The sequence below is a fragment of the Rissa tridactyla genome, chromosome 3, assembly GCF_028500815.1.
Source record: "Rissa tridactyla isolate bRisTri1 chromosome 3, bRisTri1.patW.cur.20221130, whole genome shotgun sequence".
Taxonomy (NCBI): domain Eukaryota; kingdom Metazoa; phylum Chordata; class Aves; order Charadriiformes; family Laridae; genus Rissa; species Rissa tridactyla.
In genome coordinates this window covers 22,951,808-22,972,361 of record NC_071468.1, presented here as the reverse complement: position 1 = coordinate 22,972,361, position 20,554 = coordinate 22,951,808, and the positions used below count along the sequence as shown (strand labels likewise).

The 20,554-nt window shown below is 37.0% G+C and overlaps 2 protein-coding genes across 9 annotated transcripts in view; one reads left to right on the top strand and one right to left on the bottom strand.

Annotated features, from left to right (window-relative positions):
- The window catches only part of GPATCH2 (G-patch domain containing 2), a 134,384-nt gene extending 132,123 nt beyond the window's left edge, over positions 1–2,261 (bottom strand). For all 8 annotated transcript variants that reach the window (XM_054194457.1, XM_054194460.1, XM_054194464.1 and 5 more), the window contains exon 1: positions 1,975–2,261. In XM_054194457.1, the coding sequence (XP_054050432.1) occupies positions 1,975–2,246 (272 nt within the window). In that variant the 5' untranslated portion in view covers positions 2,247–2,261. The remainder of the gene's footprint in view (positions 1–1,974) is intronic.
- A 210-nt stretch (positions 2,262–2,471) lies between these two features.
- Positions 2,472–20,554, top strand: part of SPATA17 (spermatogenesis associated 17) — an 86,645-nt gene continuing 68,562 nt past the window's right edge. Inside the window, exons 1-5 of the mRNA XM_054196585.1 lie at positions 2,472–2,546; positions 7,244–7,333; positions 9,398–9,479; positions 14,151–14,201; positions 18,331–18,434. Coding sequence (XP_054052560.1) covers positions 2,479–2,546; positions 7,244–7,333; positions 9,398–9,479; positions 14,151–14,201; positions 18,331–18,434 — 395 coding nt within the window. The 5' untranslated portion in view covers positions 2,472–2,478. The remainder of the gene's footprint in view (positions 2,547–7,243; positions 7,334–9,397; positions 9,480–14,150; positions 14,202–18,330; positions 18,435–20,554) is intronic.

Here is a 20,554-nt window from a genome sequence, read left to right as displayed (position 1 = left end):
ACTCTTCCTCTGTGGTTGTTCTGAAGCTACTCACTTCCTTAGGGTCTTAATGTTTTTAGAAAGCACAAGTTCTTGATCTTCTACATCAAGTATTAGACATTGAAAAAAATATTTTCCTGCATCTCACTCAAATGGGTTTCCTTTAACAGACAGCTTCTGAAATAACTTATGTATAAGGATAAGAAAAGTGAGTGGCTCTGAGAAGTAGTCAGATTTTTAACAAATCTTTCTTCAGAACTGCAAATTAACAGTCCTATAAATAAGACTTCAATAATTCTCCTGTACTGAATTCCTCTGGGCAGCATATTTGTACAAGCAAAATCATTACTCTCTGATGACAGTTACAGAAGAATATGCCAAATTCCCACACCTTGTGTTGCTGAACACTGTTGTCAAAGCCTCTGGAACTAAGTTACTTTACGTGGACACAAGATAGCAAAATTTAAAGACAAATGACAGGTTAAGTATATAACAAAAACTTTCTCAGAGTACAGGCAGAAGTTCAGAATGCCTTAGGCAATGTTCCTACTGCATGCAGGATTAGTGCTGAAATAAAAATACTTCTGCCCACTAGAATATACCTCATTCTCTCAAGCGTTCTGAATTACACCATCAGAAGGAAAGTTACATTTACACCAGGCAAATTCTCACACCTAGCCATACTCGCAAACTTCTAGCAAATATATATTATCTTGCCAAATAAATTCCCTCTTCGAAAGCTTTCTCACTTAGAAAAATGTAAAGAAGCCATGAAAATATGCATAGGAAAAAGTGTTGGTATCAGCAGAAGGGGAGACAGAATGAAGTTTCCTATGTAAGAAAACTAAGTCTGGAGCCTTTCTCTTCCTCTTCTTCCCCATTTCCCCCAAAAAAACCAAAGAAAAATGTAAAAGAAAATCTATTTCAGATCTGGGAACTCTATGGGCAGGTGTCTGTCTATATAACATAGCCTCAAGGCCTCAAGTTACCAACATTCAAGGAAAAAAAAAAACCACAAACAAAACCCCATCATGCTCCTCTCCACCTCCATTACTAAAAGTAAAATGAACTAGAAGTTATACACATCGGTTAATACCTAACATAGCACAAGATACCTAATGTTTCATGAAGGAAATGAAAGGCTTCCTAGCTAGTTGTTTGGGACATCTCGCTTCCATCATGCCTCTCCACTACCAGCCTTTATACCTCCACGGCCTATTAACAAAACTAGCTTTCCCCTTTTTCTAGCCTGTTACTCAGTTTCCCCTCTTCACAGTTCCACAATAAAAACAATATAGCCTTTGGTGTCACAATGCTAGCATATGGAATTACACAAAACAGTAAATTTGATATTGCAGTAGAACTACCCATATTTTCCTTGCTCATTGGCTACAGCTGCACTTGTTGATTCTTGGTTTCCAACAAAATAGCTCCAGAGCAGCAACCACATCTAAGTGGATGTTTCTGCAACACACACTGCAAAGGGTTTAGGCCTTAGAGGGTCTACCACAATTAGAAAAATACAAACACACACAGAAAACCAAAATAAGCTTGTAGCAAAAGTTTTGATTTATCGTTTGCCTGCCGTCCTTTTTCAGCAACGAGGGGAAGTTTCTTCCCCCAGCCCACTGCTCGCTCACAAAGGCGGCAAGAGCCGTTGAGACGTGCCAGGGGCATCTGCCCGGCCGCCAGCCCCTCTTCCTCCGGCGGCCTCGAGTGCAGTGGAAAGCACCGACGACTCTCCCCCAGGTAACCAGCAGCAACGGGAGGAGGAGTAGGGATTGAGACAGGCCAGGCGAGGCCTGGCAGCCCGCCGGGCAGCGGGGAGGGCCGGCCGGGGCGAGGGCACCACTCGCCCCTGCGTTCCCAAGCCCCTCACACGTTGCGGAGATGCTGTCTGCGATCCCCTCCCCAAATACAGTAACCGCCCCGGCGAGAGGCAGGGGGCGGCGGAGACGTGCCACCCTCCACGGCGGCCCCGGCGCCCGGGCTTACCAGCTCTTTCTCGCCGCCTGAGCTCGGGTCGGGGTAGGCTCAGCGACCCGGAACATGAACCCGGCGCCTCCCCCGGCCGCTCCCCGGGGAGGCTGGCGCCACTTCGCAGAGACTGGGCCGAGGGGAGACGGGGCGGGGACCGGCGGTAGCGCCGGGGGCTCGCGGGCGAGAGCCGGGAGGGGAGGACGCGGGCGGCCAGCGCTGCTCCTCAGTCCCCCATGATGAGAGCCCGGAAGCAGCTGCGGCGCCGGGAGGAAGCCGGGCGCGACCATCTCACCTCTTCCCCTCACTCTCCGGACCGCTGCCCGGGGGAACAGCGTCTCCTCCAGCACTACTTTTCTTGGCTTGGCTTCCGTCCTGGTCCCGCTCCGCGGGGCTGCCGCTGCCGCCGGTGCCCCTGCAGGCAGGGCTGCCTCGGGGAGGGCCACCCCCGCTCCGCCGCAGAGTGGTACGGTCCCGTTGCCATGGTGGCGGCGTCGGGAGGGTTGTCAGGAGGGAACGAGCATGGACGCCCTGGCCCGACTTCAGGCGAGGCTATCGGGGCTGCGGGAGGAGTATTTCCGTAGGAAAAGGTAACCGGGTCGTGCCGGTGGTGTGGCGGGACGCCCCTCCTCACGCTGGGCTGGGACTGGCGGGGCGGGCAGCGGCCGCCGCAGGAGCCGGCCTCCCCTCTCCCGCCCCGCTCCGCTCCTTCGGCATAGCTCTGCCCAGAGTTTTACTCACACTGGGACCGTGAGGCCTTGCTGTCCTGGCTCAAATCTGGAACTTTTACTGGACGTTTAGTTTAGCCTGTTGAAAAAGGCACCACTTTTTTTTTTTTTTTACTTTTTTTGTTTTTTGGAAGTTAATTGACAGAAAACCCCCTCCCAGCTTCTGAGCGTGTTGGTATTTATTATCCACACTGCTGAAAACTGAGCTTTGTTTCTAAATTAGGTTACACAGTGTGAGTTTCTAGTACCTGGGACATGTTTTGCCTTTTTCTACTTAGTTAAGGAGATGTTTATTCTACTAAAGGTCCAAAATGGCCCATGTAGAGAGAGAGCAGTGGGCCGATTGAACAGATCACCTCTTACCCTTGGCTTCACAGTGGGACAGTTTGTGCTGCTGAGTTTTCTGACTGCTAAGGTGGTGGTGGCCAACTTCTACCAGATCAGATTTTAGGAAATAAAATGTTTTAAGACCTATTTTAATATTGCACAGTTTTGTCCTGTAAACCCTTCTGTCCAACTGTATCGATGTTGCTGCTGTATGTGCTATGCTAATACTTAAAGAGAAAAAAAGAGCGTGTTTAGCATAGTTGTAGGGGGTTTTTTCCTCTTCTAATTAATGAATCAGTTGTTTTAGAATCCCAATACAACATCATTAGCATGAATCACAAAGCTCATGAACATCACTAAAAGTTACACTGAGTTCAAGTCCTGACTGCATATAAAGTGTTGTGTTTTCCTGTTCTTTCCCTGAACTTCAGCTCGTACACCCAGCAGTTCACTAAAAGAGCATCAGTTACAGGAGACTATGCTTGTATTTCACGTATTTCAGGTTAGAAAGAGCAGGCTGAGCCAGACGTGGAAATCCATTGGAGGGCAGCATGCTTGATGTTTGGGGATTTGTTTTTTGGCAGAGCTTTCCAAAAGTGAATTGTTTCCCTTTTAAGAATAGGCTATAATCCATCAGCTTCTTGAAATTCAGATTTTCAGCTGAGAATTTAAATGAGAAGCTTCAAACAGTCCAGCTCAGCAGCCGAAGGGCTGATCAGTAATCTGATCTTTGTTCTTTAGGGTGAAAACCTTGGATTACTTCAACACAGCTGTCAGTAAAATCCTGAAACAAATCAGAATATCTTGTTTAGAGATTTTGATAGAACCTTATTTAACTTTTAAATTTAACAAATAAGTTCTGGGCATTAAAGTGTGTCCAATTTGCAGTGGTCTGAATTATTTTTGAAGCATTTGTATTTTGAAGTCAGACAACAGCTTTAATTTCCCTTTCTGAACTATGCTTTATCTACATAATGTAATAGATCTGTTAAAATTGTCAAATCTGGAATGCTGTGAGTACGAGTCCGTGTAATTTGTGCAGTCACTCATCATTCACAAATAGGTTGAGGGCATTCGGATGAAAATACATGATGCTGTAAAAAAAGAGGTTACTTACTCTATTAAGTTAGTATTCTGCATCGAAATACCATATTCCCCGAAAGATCTGAGTTGATCTGAAACATCAGAAGGTGCAGAAGAATATAGATTACCAAATATTGACCTTTTATTGTATGAGTTGCCCTGTTTGTGAATACCTCCAATGGTAAGACCTGAAGGATTTAGTTCCATGTGTGCCAAACACGCTTTAAGACAAAGACTAATGTTTCTTCTTTACCTATCTATCAAGACCTAAAAGCAGAATTCTGTAGAATGTCTAGAACACACTCTAGACCCTCCAGGGCAGCTTGACTTAAAGCAACCTTGGCGAAAACTCTTGCTAGCAATTACTGCCACAGAAGGAACATAGTAATTGAAGTGCCTTAAAGTAAATCCCCAAATTAGGAAACTTTCTTTATCTTTCACAATGCATTTGCTATTTTAGGACTGTACACTTGTTCTATTAAAAATTAGGGCAGGTTGATAACTGTAATATCTTGCTTGTTGGTTGTGGTTAGACAGGTTTACCTGATCTTAATAATGTTCTTCTGATCTTAATAACATTCCTATCATGCTTTATGCAGAACTCTATTTATGTCAGAGGTATAAGGTCTCCTAAACTGACTTTTTAGGGGAAGCACCTTTCTAGGGAAGGACTTGCCCAATGATGCGCAATGCAAAAATGTCATAAGCCTGTACCTTGATAAATACTCTGTCACCATAAGCATTAAAATATAGAGGATCTGTTAATGCATTCTCTTATTTTAAGCATTGAACAATTTTATCACTTACTTATGTAAGAACCTACTTGCTGCCTTTGAGTATGCCTTTTTAATATTTAGTAAAGTCTTTGGGAAGTATGTGTGACTCTAAAAGCTTAATCCAAACGGTATGACAACTATGCAATCTGATCAGAAGGGCGGTTGTCAGCTTGAGCAATTTATACCCCAAACTACTACTTCTGCTGTAATCTGGAGGTGTCTGCATCCTATGAAGTCTAGGATGCTGCACAAGAAAGGAACAAGGAAGGTCTCTAGCATAAATGCCAGCTTTGATATCCACTTATTCTGTGGTTTTAGGTAAAAAAAGTCTGTTTTCCACAGTTACCAGGTACTGGACAGGTCTGATGCATGTCGGATGATGATGAAAATTTGTGCCCACTTAATGTGATTTGAGAGCACATGCTGCACCAGATGATATAAAATGAATTGATCTAATGTTTCTTGATCTCTGGTAGTAAATCTGTGTTTCGTTTTTCAAGAAATATAATGAGGATAATCCTAATTTATCAGATAAAAATTAATCTTGTTGGTGTTTACTGAGGCAATTAATGTTGACACAACACTTCGTTAACAGAGTTAACTAAGATCAACTAGTTAAGAAAACTAACTGATAGTAACATAATTGTTCTTTTGTAGCAGTTGTAACAAACTAAACTATTTGTTAAATACGTTCCTAATACAAATGGGATAGCAAAAAGATCCATGAAAATTAAAATATAATTTTAAGTTCAAAGACTTGGCAGTTATTGAAGTTTTAAAACAAAAAAAAATGTCAATGAAAGCTAGATGTGATCTCATGGCTGGGTTCTACCCCTCAGCATTGAAACTCATCATAGTAATGATTTCTTACTAAACTCTATTAATAATCTTTTCCAGATTCATATATTTGTTTAATCTCTTTCAGATTCATGGTTTTCTTTAGGTGACTTTTAGCTTTGTCACAACACTATTCTCCTAAGAGACAGAGTCACAGAAATGAGGCAATCAAGGACTACCTCTTGGAATTATTTTCTCACTTTTTGATGAGGTCCTTTTACTTGTGCTTCTTTTCCACTTGTGCACATGCCTTTTCCTTGTACTATGTCATTTACACAAAGCTTTGACAGCTAATAGTTATTGAAAATCTCCTTGAGATCATCAGTTCTCCACCTACATCTTCAGCTGCCTCACTAGTATCTCTTTCTAGATAACTTTCTTCTCATGTAACTTAAAAAAAAATTCTTATCTTTCTTTGTATCCTCTCTTTTTCATTAGTTCCTCTAGCATCTATATTAATCAATGTTGCAACCCTAGTATATTTTCTAATTCTTTTGTTTCCTTTTGTTCCCTCCTTGCCTGTCTGCAGCACGTGTGAATATGCTGCCAGTTTCATTTCTACATTATCTTCAAAATCCATGTCTTTGAATTCCCATTGTGAAAAATCCTGTCAAGACTCAATAAACTGTTCCATCGACTACTGTAATTCCACATAAAAAAATCCCCATGGTCACCCCTTTGGAATCTATCTGAATTACTAACACCATTTATTTTCAAATTCCTGACTTCCTTTTTAGCCACACTAAGATTTCATATCCTGACATTCCACACCTTCCAAAGTCTGGAAATTTCCGCATCTATTTTCTTTCCTATGCTTTTGTTGTTCTAACTCATAATAGTTTTAACTTACATTTGTATCTCACTTTCCTTCAGTCACCTCTCCTTCTTTTTCATATTTCTTCTCTTTAAATTCCTTCCTAGGAAACTAGCTAAAATGCCTAAATCCTCTACTTTCACCCTGTAAGATAGTTTGTATTCATTAAAAAAATCTACAGATAAGGAGTGTATCTGTCACCATTATTGATGCTACCACTGTTCAGGTAATAAACAAATAAAATATTTTGTAACGATCATAAAACAATGTATTTCAACTATATCTCACCCTTAATATATGCTTCTTATTAATGTGATTGTTATTTATCATGATAATATTGACCACAGTTATTTTATTTTATATTCATGTTATCATTCTGGCCTAATTATCATTAAAGCATTATCCATATATTTCACCTACAATGGAAGAAGTCCATGACATGCTGACATGGATATTCAGTATTGTATGGGCATAAGAAATACACTCTCCCAAACCCTGTATCATCTACAAGTTGTGATACTCTCTGTCTTTCTTTTCTTTATATGACAAAACTGATGTAAATTATATTGTTCTGCACTATTATTGAACTACGTAGAATTAAAAAGTGAAAAACCCAGTGAAAAAAAACACAAACTGCAACAGTAAAATATATTTAGAAGAATTTTTCTGCTTTAGTATTAAATTACCGTGCTGACAACTATTACTACTTTTTATATTTTCAGATCCGTAGATGAAATCAGAAAAATAGAGTACAAAGCTGCTATCAAAATCCAGAGCTGGTTTCGAGGATGCAGAGTCCGAGCCTATCTGAGGTAGTATACTAAGCCTATCTTAATCTGTATTTCAGTCTTGATTTTTTTCCCCAAAATTTCTCATGGTATTTCTTGATTTTAATAAAATAGGAACATTTTGAAAAGGAACACCCCCTGTTATTCTACTTTTAAATAGAATGAAATGCATGCTGTGGCACTGTAAGAAGCAACAATTTTTAATTTCAGAACTGCATACAATTAAAAAGGCATGATGATAATAAGTAGCATGGGAATAGTCCATCTTCAGAACAGATACACAGTACTGTTTAAGAAATCTTGGCATGAGTGGAAAAAAAAAGATGTCCCTCGGATTTGTTGTTTGCAGAGACTTTTCTTATCTCTGTTATTGTGGCTGTTACAGAAAAATTGCCTAGTGGGTGTATGGTAACTGGACTCTTATTGTTGAAAATTAAGTTCTACTGCTGGATTTGACCAGGTAGTTTTAAAAAATCTTTCTTTACATAATTTTCTCCATTTATAAAACAGAGATAATGTACGATTACTTTGTTCTGTAAAATGCCATAGTGACATTGATATAAAATTTTTGGAAACACTATGGTTGGTCCCTTCTCCCAGGAGGCCCTTCTCCATTTTTTATGATCATAAACCCAATTGGTCAAACTCATGTGCTCAAATTTCTGTATCTTCATGAAAATTAAGATTGTGAGGAAGAGGGATTGTTACATCTTCTAGTGTGATCTCTTGTCTGTCACAAGTCATTATGTATCACACAGACGTGCTGTATCAAGCCTGGAGGATTATTAGATTAAATAACATTAAGTACTTAACAGCCAATATTTCCCTCATAAAAAGAGGCTACAGCCATTATGTGCACTTACTAAAAAAAAACCACTGGTAATTTGTTTTCCATTGCTGGTTCAAGTGTGTTGTCTCAGGATGCAGCTATCAGATGCAAGCGTTCAGCAGGCAAACGAACAGGGTATTTCAACTGTCCAAGGAATATCAGCTTTGCCATCAATGTCAAAGGCCCCTACAAAGACAGAGGACTGGTTAATGCCCCTCTGCTTCCAGCACATGAGTAACAACAGCATGCTGCAGAAGAAAGTGAAACCCCAAGTGTCTTTGCCAATCTGTTCTGTAGGAAAATGCTCTTCTACATGCACAGTTGGATTTAGTAGTGACCAATGCAAGAAGAACAACGTAATTGTAATAAGCGTGTGAGAAGAACTAAATCAGCTCAGTGTAGAAGAGGATTTTCTCTGCAACTGTGTACAGAGTGATCCTGCTCAGTGTCCTCTTCCCAGAGGTGGATGTGGTGTCTGATTTAGAAGCACAGGCTCAGTATAGCCAGTTGTCAGTGTTCCGAATTACCCTCTCACTTAGGGCCTTTGAATTACCTGCTGGAAAAGGCTGCCTCCCCTGAGTGACTCCAGCTGTACTGTAAGGTTTCTAAATTTGATGTCCATAGTTTGGTGATATGAATGCTCCCCAAAGTAATAATTGCATTATTTTCTGCAAAATTGATGTGAGACATCAATTATGGAATTTTTAGTGGCGTAATAAAGTGTGTATTTATATACTGAGGACAGAGTAAAGATTTAGTTACAATTAAGCTAGGTGTAATTTTATAATAGCAAAAAATTAGTCTAAAAATTACAGATATCTGTGGGTTTTGTAAAATATTAAAAAAATGCAAAGCTGTGAAAGTGCTGCATGTGACTGAAAAAAATTCTGAACTGGTCAGATATATTGGTTAAAACAACCCATGAAAATAAGTCATCTATCATGCAAATTACATTTGTAAGGCTATTTCATTAAACTTTTGTAATGATAACTGAAATAATGTGTAGGTAAATTTGCAGTAGACTATTTTTTCCAAACCGGAAGCATGTATGTATGTATAAATATGTGTACATATTGGTTTATAAGTGTATGTGTGTGCATATACATGTATATGTATAAAGTATGTTTGCAGTGGCCTTCTGTATATAAGGAATAAGTATGTGTAATACACTATATGTTATTTTTAATACTAGGAAAAAAATAAAGTTATATTATAAAGTCTCAAAATAATCATAATTTTGTTAATATATTTCATTTTAGATATCTGAACAAAAGGGTGATTTTTATACAGAAGTGGTGGAGAGGTTATCAAAGCAGAAGATACTTCAGAAAAATGGTGGAGGTAGAAAACTAGTTTTAAAAGTTTTGTTTGGTTATTTATAGAATACATGCGAACTAATTCGTTCACTTGTTGAAATTAAAAAGCTGAAACTTGATCCTTTATACACACAGACACGTACTTAACTTTACTATCATGAAAAGCACCATTAATTTCAGTAAGCCTACTCATAACGGTCAAGTTAAGTCAGTGTTTAAGTGGTTGTAGCTCTGGAGTATTAGTCCCCAAACCAGCAATGAGATCTGCTCATGCAGAAGCCTGCCCACACGATGCTAATTGCAGGATTGGAGCTTTTCAAGATGCTTTTTTTCCTGGTAGAACTTTTAACTCTGAAAATAAAATAAGCCAATGTGTCTACACATTGCTGTTCTATATTTTAGTGGTTTAAATTTCTTACTTAATGAACCTTGAAGTATTTGAGGTTTTGCCTTAAGGCACATGGCAGATCACAGTCAATCTAATCCCTTGACAGACTTGAAGATAGCAAAAGTGTATGGTAGCACACAAGCTAAAACCTCTGTTAACAAGTTTAGGAGATTAAGAAGAGACTAATTTGCCTTTAACATAAAACAATTAAGTTTTTAATATGTAGTTTGCTTCACTAATTTATCAAGTTATGTTAATATTTTACAATAGATTTAAATTTGTTAGTCATTTATTCTTGATTAATTTTATTGAAGTTAAAGTGTTGTATTTCAGTCAAAACAAACGAGTCCAAAAAAAAGAAAAAAATAAAAAAGAGACATCTCTTTGGTTGGAGAGGACTAAATAGGACAGCTTGATTGGAAGCTAACCTGAAAGCCATACAAGTAGCAGATGAAAAGGCACCTTTTTCTCCCTTTCGACCTCTATATTCAGTATTGTTTGTTTTGTGGTGAACTTAAATATAAAATTCAAGTTCATGCCCTATATTCATTGTTATACTGCCTTTACTCAGTCAATGGCTGAATTTGGAATATTTTAAAAAGAAATAAAAATCTTCTCAGCAGCTTAATGCAACTTTTAAGTTAAAGGATCAGTTAGTGTTTGCATTGAACTCTTGCTAATAACTGTTGTAATGACTCCTGATTATGAAACACAGTATGTTTGACATGATACTTCCTTAAATACAGAAAAAATTGGTCACTTTAAAATTTGTCCACTGATAATGATTGGATTGGTATCTGCTGCCAGCAAACAAGGCAAAGCATATGCACAAAATACCCATGATTACTTGATAATAAATCATTTTAATGATTATATTCAAAATTGTGAAATGTGAGTGGTACTGATGCGGAAAATAACAAAGGCTGAGGCTCATCAGATTGCCTGTCCATATGTGCATCACTACTAGTATTTCATTTGTTACTCCTCTAGTGCCTCTTCCTTTGGTTGTTAAAATATATTAAGTTTAAAAAAAAATAATTGATGGTGTTTATATGACTAAAGTTATGTGCCTTTCTATATTCTAAATATAGGTGCTTTGGTATAAAGCTTTGTTTCCTAATATTAATCTCAAACCAAAATTAAGAACTGTGCTCCTATAGTTTTCTTAAGAACTTAGTTACATGGGTCATTCTGGATTCTGAAAATTCATACTTTCAGGAAAGGATGAATTTTAAAACCAGGCAAACACTGGAACATGAATCAAACTGTATGTCACTCTTTCTTTTTACAATATATGTCAAAGTCAAGAAATCACTTGTTAAAGCAAAGGGAATTTTAGCATTTCATTGTTATATGAAGCCGGCATGCATGATGGACATATTTTCAGCTCACTTTGGAAGGAGATGCAGTTGAAAAAAGTGAATATCTTATGTGATGTAGTTTGACACCACCCTAAATAGTAACCAGTTTTAAATAGGCCCAGACCAATAGGAATTAAACAAATGCCTATTTGCTCTATATATTAAAAAAAAGGGCCTGTTCCCAACTTAGGCCATGTGTTGGTTCCTTCTCTTAATCTACTCTTAATCAAATTTTGGTTCTCATTTGAATTTGTCACTTTGTATTAACTGTTTGAAGAAAAAGGAAACACCAATCAGGATCAGATCACATTTGTAGGTGATCCCGAAACATGTTTTTGAACAGAAAAGGAGAAAGTAGTACAACAGTTTATAGACAAAAGGCTTCAAATATATTTTGGAATCATAGACAAAGTAAACTAGTAGGGAGACCTTTATATTGACATCAGAGACAGATACAAAGACTTCATGGATCAGAAGTGGAGGTGAGATGGCAAGAGAATTCTTTCCAGAGGGTCAGCCTGACAGTGTCATCTTGGAATTGGCACCCAGTGAAAGAATGAGAAGCACAAGCTGAAATGCAGGAAATTCCACTTAAGCATAAGAAAGGAGTCTTCCTCCAGAAAGGCCCCTGTTCAGGAAAGAGTCTTTTGTTTACTAGGAAAGCACATAAATATAGACTTGGGTTGAAGCACTAAATTATGGCTTTGCTTTTGTGAATAGGAATGAATATATTCTCCATCACTTGTAATAGGAGAACTAGTATTTATTATTCTAATCAGGATTAGAAAACAGAGAAAAGAGATCCATTTGCAAAAGAACCTAGATGGTGATACAGGCTCTGGCTTTTGGCACAATGATAAGGTAGTAAGACAGTTATATCATAGAATCAGAGAATGGTTTAGGTTGGAAGGGATCTTAAAGATCATGTAGTTTCAATTATGAGCAATTCTGCATTTGGATGACTTTTGATAGGTAGTGGTAGGGTAAGGCTCGGATTTCTCACTCCTAAGTGAGGTATGCAAGTTAGGACCCTGGTTGCCATTGACTAGCTCTGTAAATAGTAGATACAGATGCAATTGCAGATCCCTTCAATACTTTGCCAAGCTCAGAGGGAAAGTGGTCCCACTGTCTTTCACTATGGATGATATAAAGATCATAATGACGTTAGGTCTCCAATTTAGATTTTTCAGTGAAATGGAATGGGTTCAGACCTAAGTGCTCACAGCCTTCAAATATGAGAAGAATAAACAAAAAGATGTGAGATTGTTTAATTTAATCATTGATGAACAGAATTCTGATGATCATTTTTAAGCTCAGGAATTTCCATGAAAAATGTACTTTATGTATTTGGTGGTGCAGCAACTCATACATTCCCTTCCAAAGAAAGAAAAGATGAGCTTCAAAGCAAAATTGTATCAATTTAATTGAACAGTTTAGGAATATACTTAGACCTGCCAACCATTATTTCATTCCAGTATTAGCTATCTACAGTTAGTATCACTCAGAAAGCATTTATGGAGACAAAAGGGGAGACAGAGTCCACTATTAATTCTAATTCATACCTTTGGGGCGGAGATTCCCTCACATATAGACATGTATACATCTACACATATACATGGAACTTTTTTGAAATTTAGCAGTCCCGCATTTTTCTTTCATATAAGGAATATCTTTTCTACTGTTTCCATTATTAGTAGATTGGTAGGATATTAAAGTGAGCATTTAAAATGCACCTTAATTAAACTGCAGGAATTATGCCTTGCTTAATGTAATGAAGAAAGAGAATTTAAAATGAAGTAGCATCATTGTGTTCATTTGTAAATAACATATTGCAGCCAACTGTTTCTTAATTGCCCAGACTGTTGATAAATAATCCAGTCCTGCTGCTCTCCACAGACAATTTGCTTTGGATCAGACTAGGCAATTCAAATAACACTAATTACAGTGAAACCCTTTTATAGTGAATTCCTGTTTGCCATGGGGGAGAAAATCACTATATCAGGGGAAAGCACTTTTGCCTTTGATTTGTGTCTAAAACATGAGAAACACATAAAAGCTGCATGTTGTGCTAAATAAAGGACATACTCTTGCATTCAAAGTACTTATATTTTACTTTTTATGATACAATTGTGAATTATGTTCATTTTGCATTTGTAATTAGAGGGCGGAACAGATGTGAAAGCTTAGTTTAAAGTGATGTATCCATTAAAATAACCTATGCTGCCAAGTGATTACTTAGTATAATAGGGGATTCGTTCACTATGAGAGGAATTCTACTTTATTGGAAGGAAACCAGGACTTTAGGAAATGTTTTCTATATCAGGGGATTCACTGTAACATGGTATCATTGTATTTATGATTTTATGATGTTAAAATGAATATTAAATGAAACAAAATTCCCAAGGATTACTCGGGAGGCAGCTAAGTACATAACATTTAGTACAGATGGTTGGAAGGCACAATTTTGCTCCATCACTGCATCCGTATCCTTGAATGATTTCGACTGAAGACAGCATTTCTTTGAATTTTTCATTAAACCAGACGTCTTGAAATATGAATTCCTTTTATGTTTCTGTGAGTTTTGGCTAAAAGAACCCCAGTGAATAAATCATACAATACTACGTGTCACCAGCACTTGTGAATATTTCTGCTTTGTTATTCTACTCTCAGTAGAGCACCATTGATTATCAAACTCAGCGGAGAGCATTTTATGATCATATATCTCCATTAGCTCCTAGTTTGACTACCATAGATTTTTCTGGTTAAGCCTGCATTATGTATTAGGAAGCCTATCTCTTCAATACAAAGTTTGATTTTATTCTCTCTAAGACTAGAACTCTTATTATGTATTATGTATAAAGATTCTTATCTTTTATATGTAAAAATAGGAGCACTGTCTTTGAGTAACTGAAATATATGCCATCTTTTTTTTTTCCTTGATTCACAGACAGCATATTTTATTATGAAGATGAATTTCTACAATGAAATGGCTGTCAGGGTAAATATTTCTTCACTTGTTAAACAAATGAAAAGTCAATTGTGCTCCGAATTTGCTTTTAATAAAATGAGCAAACCAGAATAATATACACTTGATTGATATGCTGATGGCAACAGCGGGAAATAGTACATGGTTAAAAATTAAAGTTACACACAGTAGTCTGTGTTGTATTTGAAAACTGTAGCTGAATTTAAGGCATCTGCATGCATCTTGCCCCACTTAAACGGTCATTGTACCATATACCGTACTGATAAAACCCCCAAACATTCTATCTGCGAGTATTCTTACAATGTAGACATATATTTATAATTCTGACAAATACAGAGCTTTTGTGTTCATTGATGTGGCTGTGCTTTTTCTTTTGTTAGTGCATGATATTTGATGTACCGAATCTCAAAAGAGTTACTCAGAGAGCACAGGACAATTCATTGCCTAAACGTAGAGGTGGAACTGCGCTGATCTCATTGATGATGAGTGAATTTTGCTAGATGAAGAAAAATATAAACAGTCGTTGCACTTTAATAAATATACAGCAAATGAAGTTTATTATGGGGAAAACTGCAAAATATATTTAACTGGAAATATGCATTTTTCTCCTGAAGTTTGAAACTGCAGTTAAACCAACACGTAAAACAAACATGGGAAGGACATGAGATAAAACTTGGTATGAAATCTTTTTATCTTACCTAATTCTTCTATTTTGTGGACTAAATGCGCTTTACTTCAGAGGCCTATATCTTTTTAGGCAAGGCATCTTACCTTTTGAATTCTACCAAATGTGGAATGTAGTGGGAATGGCGAGTAACCCAAAGAAACTCCTGTAGAGGGGAGGATTCTCAGAATAGATTTTAATTTTGTGGCCTTTCTGGTTCCAGGATAACTCAGACTCAAAAGAGATGTGTGTTCCCATCAGTTTTTTGACTCAGTGCTGATTCTCTCAAAGGTACAAAATAGAATGTTACATTTGAGAGAGTTGGGGTTGTTCAGCCTGGAGACGGGAAGGCTCTGGGGAGACCTTATAGCGGCCTTCCAGTACCTGAAGGGTACCTGCGAGAAAACTGAGAAGGGGCTATTTGCAAGGGTATGTAGCGATAGGATGAGGGGCAATGTTTTTAAACTAGAGCAGGGTAGGTTTAGATTAGACATTAGGAAAAAGTTCTTTACAATGAGGGTGGTGAGGCACTGGAACTGGTTGCCCAGAGAGGTGGTGGAGGCCCCATCCCTGGAGACATTCAAGGCCAGGCTTGATGAGGTTCTGACCAATCTGGTCTAGTTAAAGATGTCCCTGCTTACTGCAGGGGGCTTGGACTAGCTGACCTTTAAAGGTCGCTTTCAACCCAATACATTCTATGATTCTATGAATTGGTGCATGTTAGAGAGCTGAAGGTGTTTAATAGCAATCCAATTTCTCAGAAATGCACTTTTTTTTGGTTTAAGTGTATTCCTTAGTTAGTTAGTTTGAAAGTGTGCCACAGTTTCATGCAACTGAAATCAGTGAGAAAATACAAGGCGCAAGCCAGCTCTTAAAAGTTGGCTGTATACTTTTAGAAGGCATTTGAAGACCAAATTTCAGATGTAATTATGTATTCTAGTCAAATGGAGTTTTGCATTTGGTCTTTCATTTTTAAAAGAAATTGAATGTGTTCCCATTCATTTGTAATGGAAATATAATGTTGAATCATTAGGTGATATAAATCTTCAAAGTACCATTTTTTCAGTCATGTCTTTAATGGAAATTTAAATCAGTAGAAAACAATAGAACAGATCTTTATTTAGCTGCAAATGTCAGAATCTGATTCTCCTCTGTCTAAATCTTGTGCAGCTATATCTGCATAGCAGATTTAGAATGCTACCATTCTGAAACATTGAATGAGAGTTTTTTGCTGTCATCTGTTTTTTGAAGAGCTAACTAAGGTCCAGGACAATAGAGAACAAGGCCTGTTGAGTTTCTGCACAGAAGATATGTGGCCAGACTTTAGGTTTCCTAAGCCAACAGTGCCTCATATTCACACATTGTGAGCTTGATTCATGATTAATATACTTCAGTGTTCTGAAAATATAACGCTAACTGTGTACGTTTTTCTACTTAATCACTTAGTTTTGCCTCATCATGTTATTAAAATATTTAATTCAGTTTATAGTCACTGATTAGAAAGGCATATTTGGTTCTGGCAATTTAAGTATCATTGAGGACATGCACATGCTCATAGTTTTGAAATCGGTCTACATCTCTGTCTTCCTGGGTTGCATTTATTTGTAAGCAGAACTATCAGTCTCACCTTTTTAAATTAAATCAGAGAACTTGTTTTAATCAATTTCAGTTTTGAATACTAGGTCAGAATATGATGCTCTCCCTTAAAAAATTTAAGGTTGCTATAAATTTTCATCAACAAAAGTAATCCTATGGAAAAAAATATTTCCATGAGCAGATGGCTTTTGATATATCAAGGTTTTGCCATTTGTTTTAGTGCTTAAAATAAACATTATTTATAAGACCACTTACATTTTGATGTTACTTAATGAGGAATATGCATCATTGATTTGACTAGCTTAAGAGGTCATTTAGAACTTGCCCGTTAACAAGCTGTAATCTGCTGAGCACACAATGACTTTGTTTAAAATTATCTGTTCAGTGCTGATCAATGACAATAATTGTTTTGTACCAATCACTGTTGAAACTTGCTAATTACTTTGAAGGGCATACACACTTGTCTCTTTTTTTCCAAGAATTTTTTAAACATTCACCTTGGAATTAAAAAGAAATATAGTCGTAATGTGTTATACTTCTGTGTAAAAGCAAGCTTTTGGAACTTTCACACTGAAAATAAGAACATCATCAGAAGCTTTGTGTAAAATGTTCTTTTCCAAAAAGATTAGTGTTCAGTTTTGTGACATACAGAAATCTAGCATAAAATATTTTAAGACATAATGTGGTTTTTCTTACTTATGTTCTATTCAGTTGAAATCAGTGAGGTCATTCTGAACAGAATGTGGTGTAAATAAAGGTAGAATGCGGCATTTAATTGGTACACCGAGCCCATTGGAGATAATTATAGCTTTATACAATTTGAGTCTTTTGTCTTTCAGTTTGAGTTTTGATCCTTTAACACAGAAATTTCCAGTTCTGCATTTATAACTGTGAGGTGAAGACTGTCAGAAAGAGTTTCAAAGGGACCATAATCCTGCATTAATGAGCACACAGCTATACGGGAGCCAAGTTGCTCTTGTTGAGAAATTTTGAAGCCAAACAGAAAAACAAAGCTAAGATCCTTATTCACATGCAAAGGATTTTGCTTAATCCCAGATCTCTGAAGGCATACTCATTCTTTGCTCTTTCTGTATCCCTTTTTAACCCAATAAGGTTGTGTATGAGAAAGTAGAGTTCCAAACAGTATGAAATTCACTATCAGCTAGTGCAAAGAAGCATTTCTGGTGCTTAACATGTCTTGTTCCCATGTTCAGCTGGTCACATAACTATTATTTGTTCATATAATAACAATGTCTAAAGGTCGAAACCCTTTTTATTTAAAAAAAACCCAAACAAACACCACCACGCTGATAAAGGAAAATACCAACTGTTTAATTAGTTCTGAGACTTTAAGAAGAGAGGAAAATACATGGTGATGCACAAGAGGGAAATAGGAGAGTGTACTAAATCTAAAAATAATGAGTATCATCTTATTCCTAATAGCTTTAGTGCATCATTTTATTTTCTTGGTGACACACCACTCAAAGACTTTCTGAAAGCTTTCCTGTGATACTTATTCTCTTGCTAAATCTCACATGAAGAGATAATCACAACTGTACCACAAGGTGCCATCAGTTGAGAATGAATGCTAATTTTTACTTTAAAGTAGCAGACGCTTCTTTTCATTGACACACCTCAATATAAGCAGTGGTTTAAAGCTTGAGATTATTTTTTTAATGTTGGCATTTAATAGTAAATTCATATCACCATTTGACTACAATATGTTACATCCTACCCTCATTTCCTTCATTGAAACATATTGGTGCTTCTACTTGATATCACTTTTAAGAAAACCATATTATTTGGGAAATACAACAGATATTTGATATGCATACAAACTTTTGATTTGAAATATACTAAGCAAATTTTTATTTCCTCTAGATTCAGAAAAGATGGCGAGGCTATTATGTTCGGAAATATATCCATAATTATTACGCACTGAAGAAATACCTGGAAGCCATTTCTGTGAATAATGAGATTGTCAGGTAAAGATAACAACTCGACGTGGTAAAGCATTCATTTCCTCTTCTTTCATTTGTAAAAAGTTTACGGCACTATTTAAACTATTTCTTTGAGTGTAGGGTCCTCTCCATTATCAAATATATATGTATCAGTCACCATTCTCTTTATCCTAAGCCTGTGCATGTTGTGCCACTTTCTGTTCTCATTTACACTATTATGAATCCATAATAATTTTTTTTTAATTAATTAGACGTACTCTGGGTTCATACCATTTTCATAAAAACGAATTTGTCCCTTCACCTATGCTCAGAACTCATAGATTATTATGCCCTAAATGTGGTTTGAAAATTGATTATTGACAATAAATGAAAGTGCAGATTTGGCTCCAGGTTACATGCATGAATCATACTATGACTATTAATTGTGAAAGATACTGGGGTGGACATAGTGAAGCAGACTCTTTTCATAGTTTCAGAAGAGATTAATTCGCGGCTTAGATTTCTGACTAGAACTGTTGTTGGTATGTGTTCCTACTCTATTTCTCCTATCCATCCCTTGTCTTTCCCTGTACTTAAGTTGAAAGTTCTCTAAACTAGAGGTAATTATTTCCCTCTAGCACATTTGATGTCTTGATCCATGACTATTTCTTCAGATATCAGTGGAAACAAACAGACAAAATACTGGATGGTTGTGATCATTACTTTCTTGTTGTAAGTGGAAGGATGTTGGACAAAATTCGTCCAGTTTTTGCTCTTCAGAAAGCCTGAGAAAAATCTTTGCTTTCTGAAGCATAAAAATACAAGGGAGCCTAGTGAAAAAGTATTTATGGAAGTCTCCTCTAGATCACATGGCAAAAACAATTCATCTAGAAGGCTATTAGAGAAAATGGCATATGCAGGTTATATATGAAAAAGAAAAGAATTATCCAACTTTTTTGGATGCTGCTTATTAATCTATATTATTTTTCCACAACTATAGCTGATGCTACATCCTCTTTGTCATAGAATTATAACTTGTGTATTACATTGTTACATATAATGAAGAATACTGATGACCCCCTACCTCTAATCTCTCATTAGTATTCATTTAAAAGTATTCTATGCAGAAAGTTAGAGCATAACTCAGCAAAACCAGACTTAAAAAACCTGCCATGTCTTCAGCTGTACCTTTGTGTTCTGAAATCCTTGAAATATGTTCTCTTTTTGAAAAGGTAAAACCCTAGGAAGACTAGACCAGATCCTGGAAAGTAAATGAAGCCATAATTTTCTGGTCTAAAATGATTATAACTGGATGAACTGCAGTGGGACAACCTGCTGCTTTGTTCATAATAGTTTTATCACTCCTCTCCGTTTCCTGCCTAAACCTGGAACAAGGCTCATAAAGTGTCAGTTAGATTGACCTTTGATGTGTGTGAACAAAACAAGTTAGCAAGTGGTATTCTCTCTGTACTGAATGCAGATTGATAGGAGCTTTGTATTTTTTTTCCCCGCACCCACAATAGATCTCTGCTGGGCACATCTAACTTTGGAGGACTACAAAAATATTTGTCTTTCAGTACTTTGACAGGTTCATCAAATTCCCTAGTATTTGTTCCAGGTCATTAAAAACCATAAGGCCTGTGCATTAGTTAGGTATTTTAATCAAGAAATACTACTGTGCTGTTTTTCTTTAACAGGTAAACTGAACAATATAGCTTCAGGTACGTAAAAATCTGTCAAAGTTGATCTGTGTGATCTCTTACCTGGCAACTGATATATTTGAGTTCTCTCTTCCAGAGTTCACAGAAATATATGTCTTTCAGGTTAAAAAATACATCTTTCAAATTAAAAACGAGTTAAAAATGAATTTTTGAGCAAATTTGCTCAAATGCATCATATTGTTTCAGTTTTAAAAATGCATCAGTTCTCAAGTGCAATCAAGATTCACGACAGTAATTTCTTCACTGGGGTACATTTGAAAACTAATATGTACATTATCTTCAACATTCTTCTTATGAAATCTAACAGATGTTTAGTGAAGATCAGGCGTAAGCCCTCAGCCAAACAGATTTTTCCTGTCATTGGTCTAAATTGCTGCCAACTACTTTGGCCCCAAGGTATTCCACTGTGTTTCTTATGAGGAACAGTGAACAAGACAGAGGAGA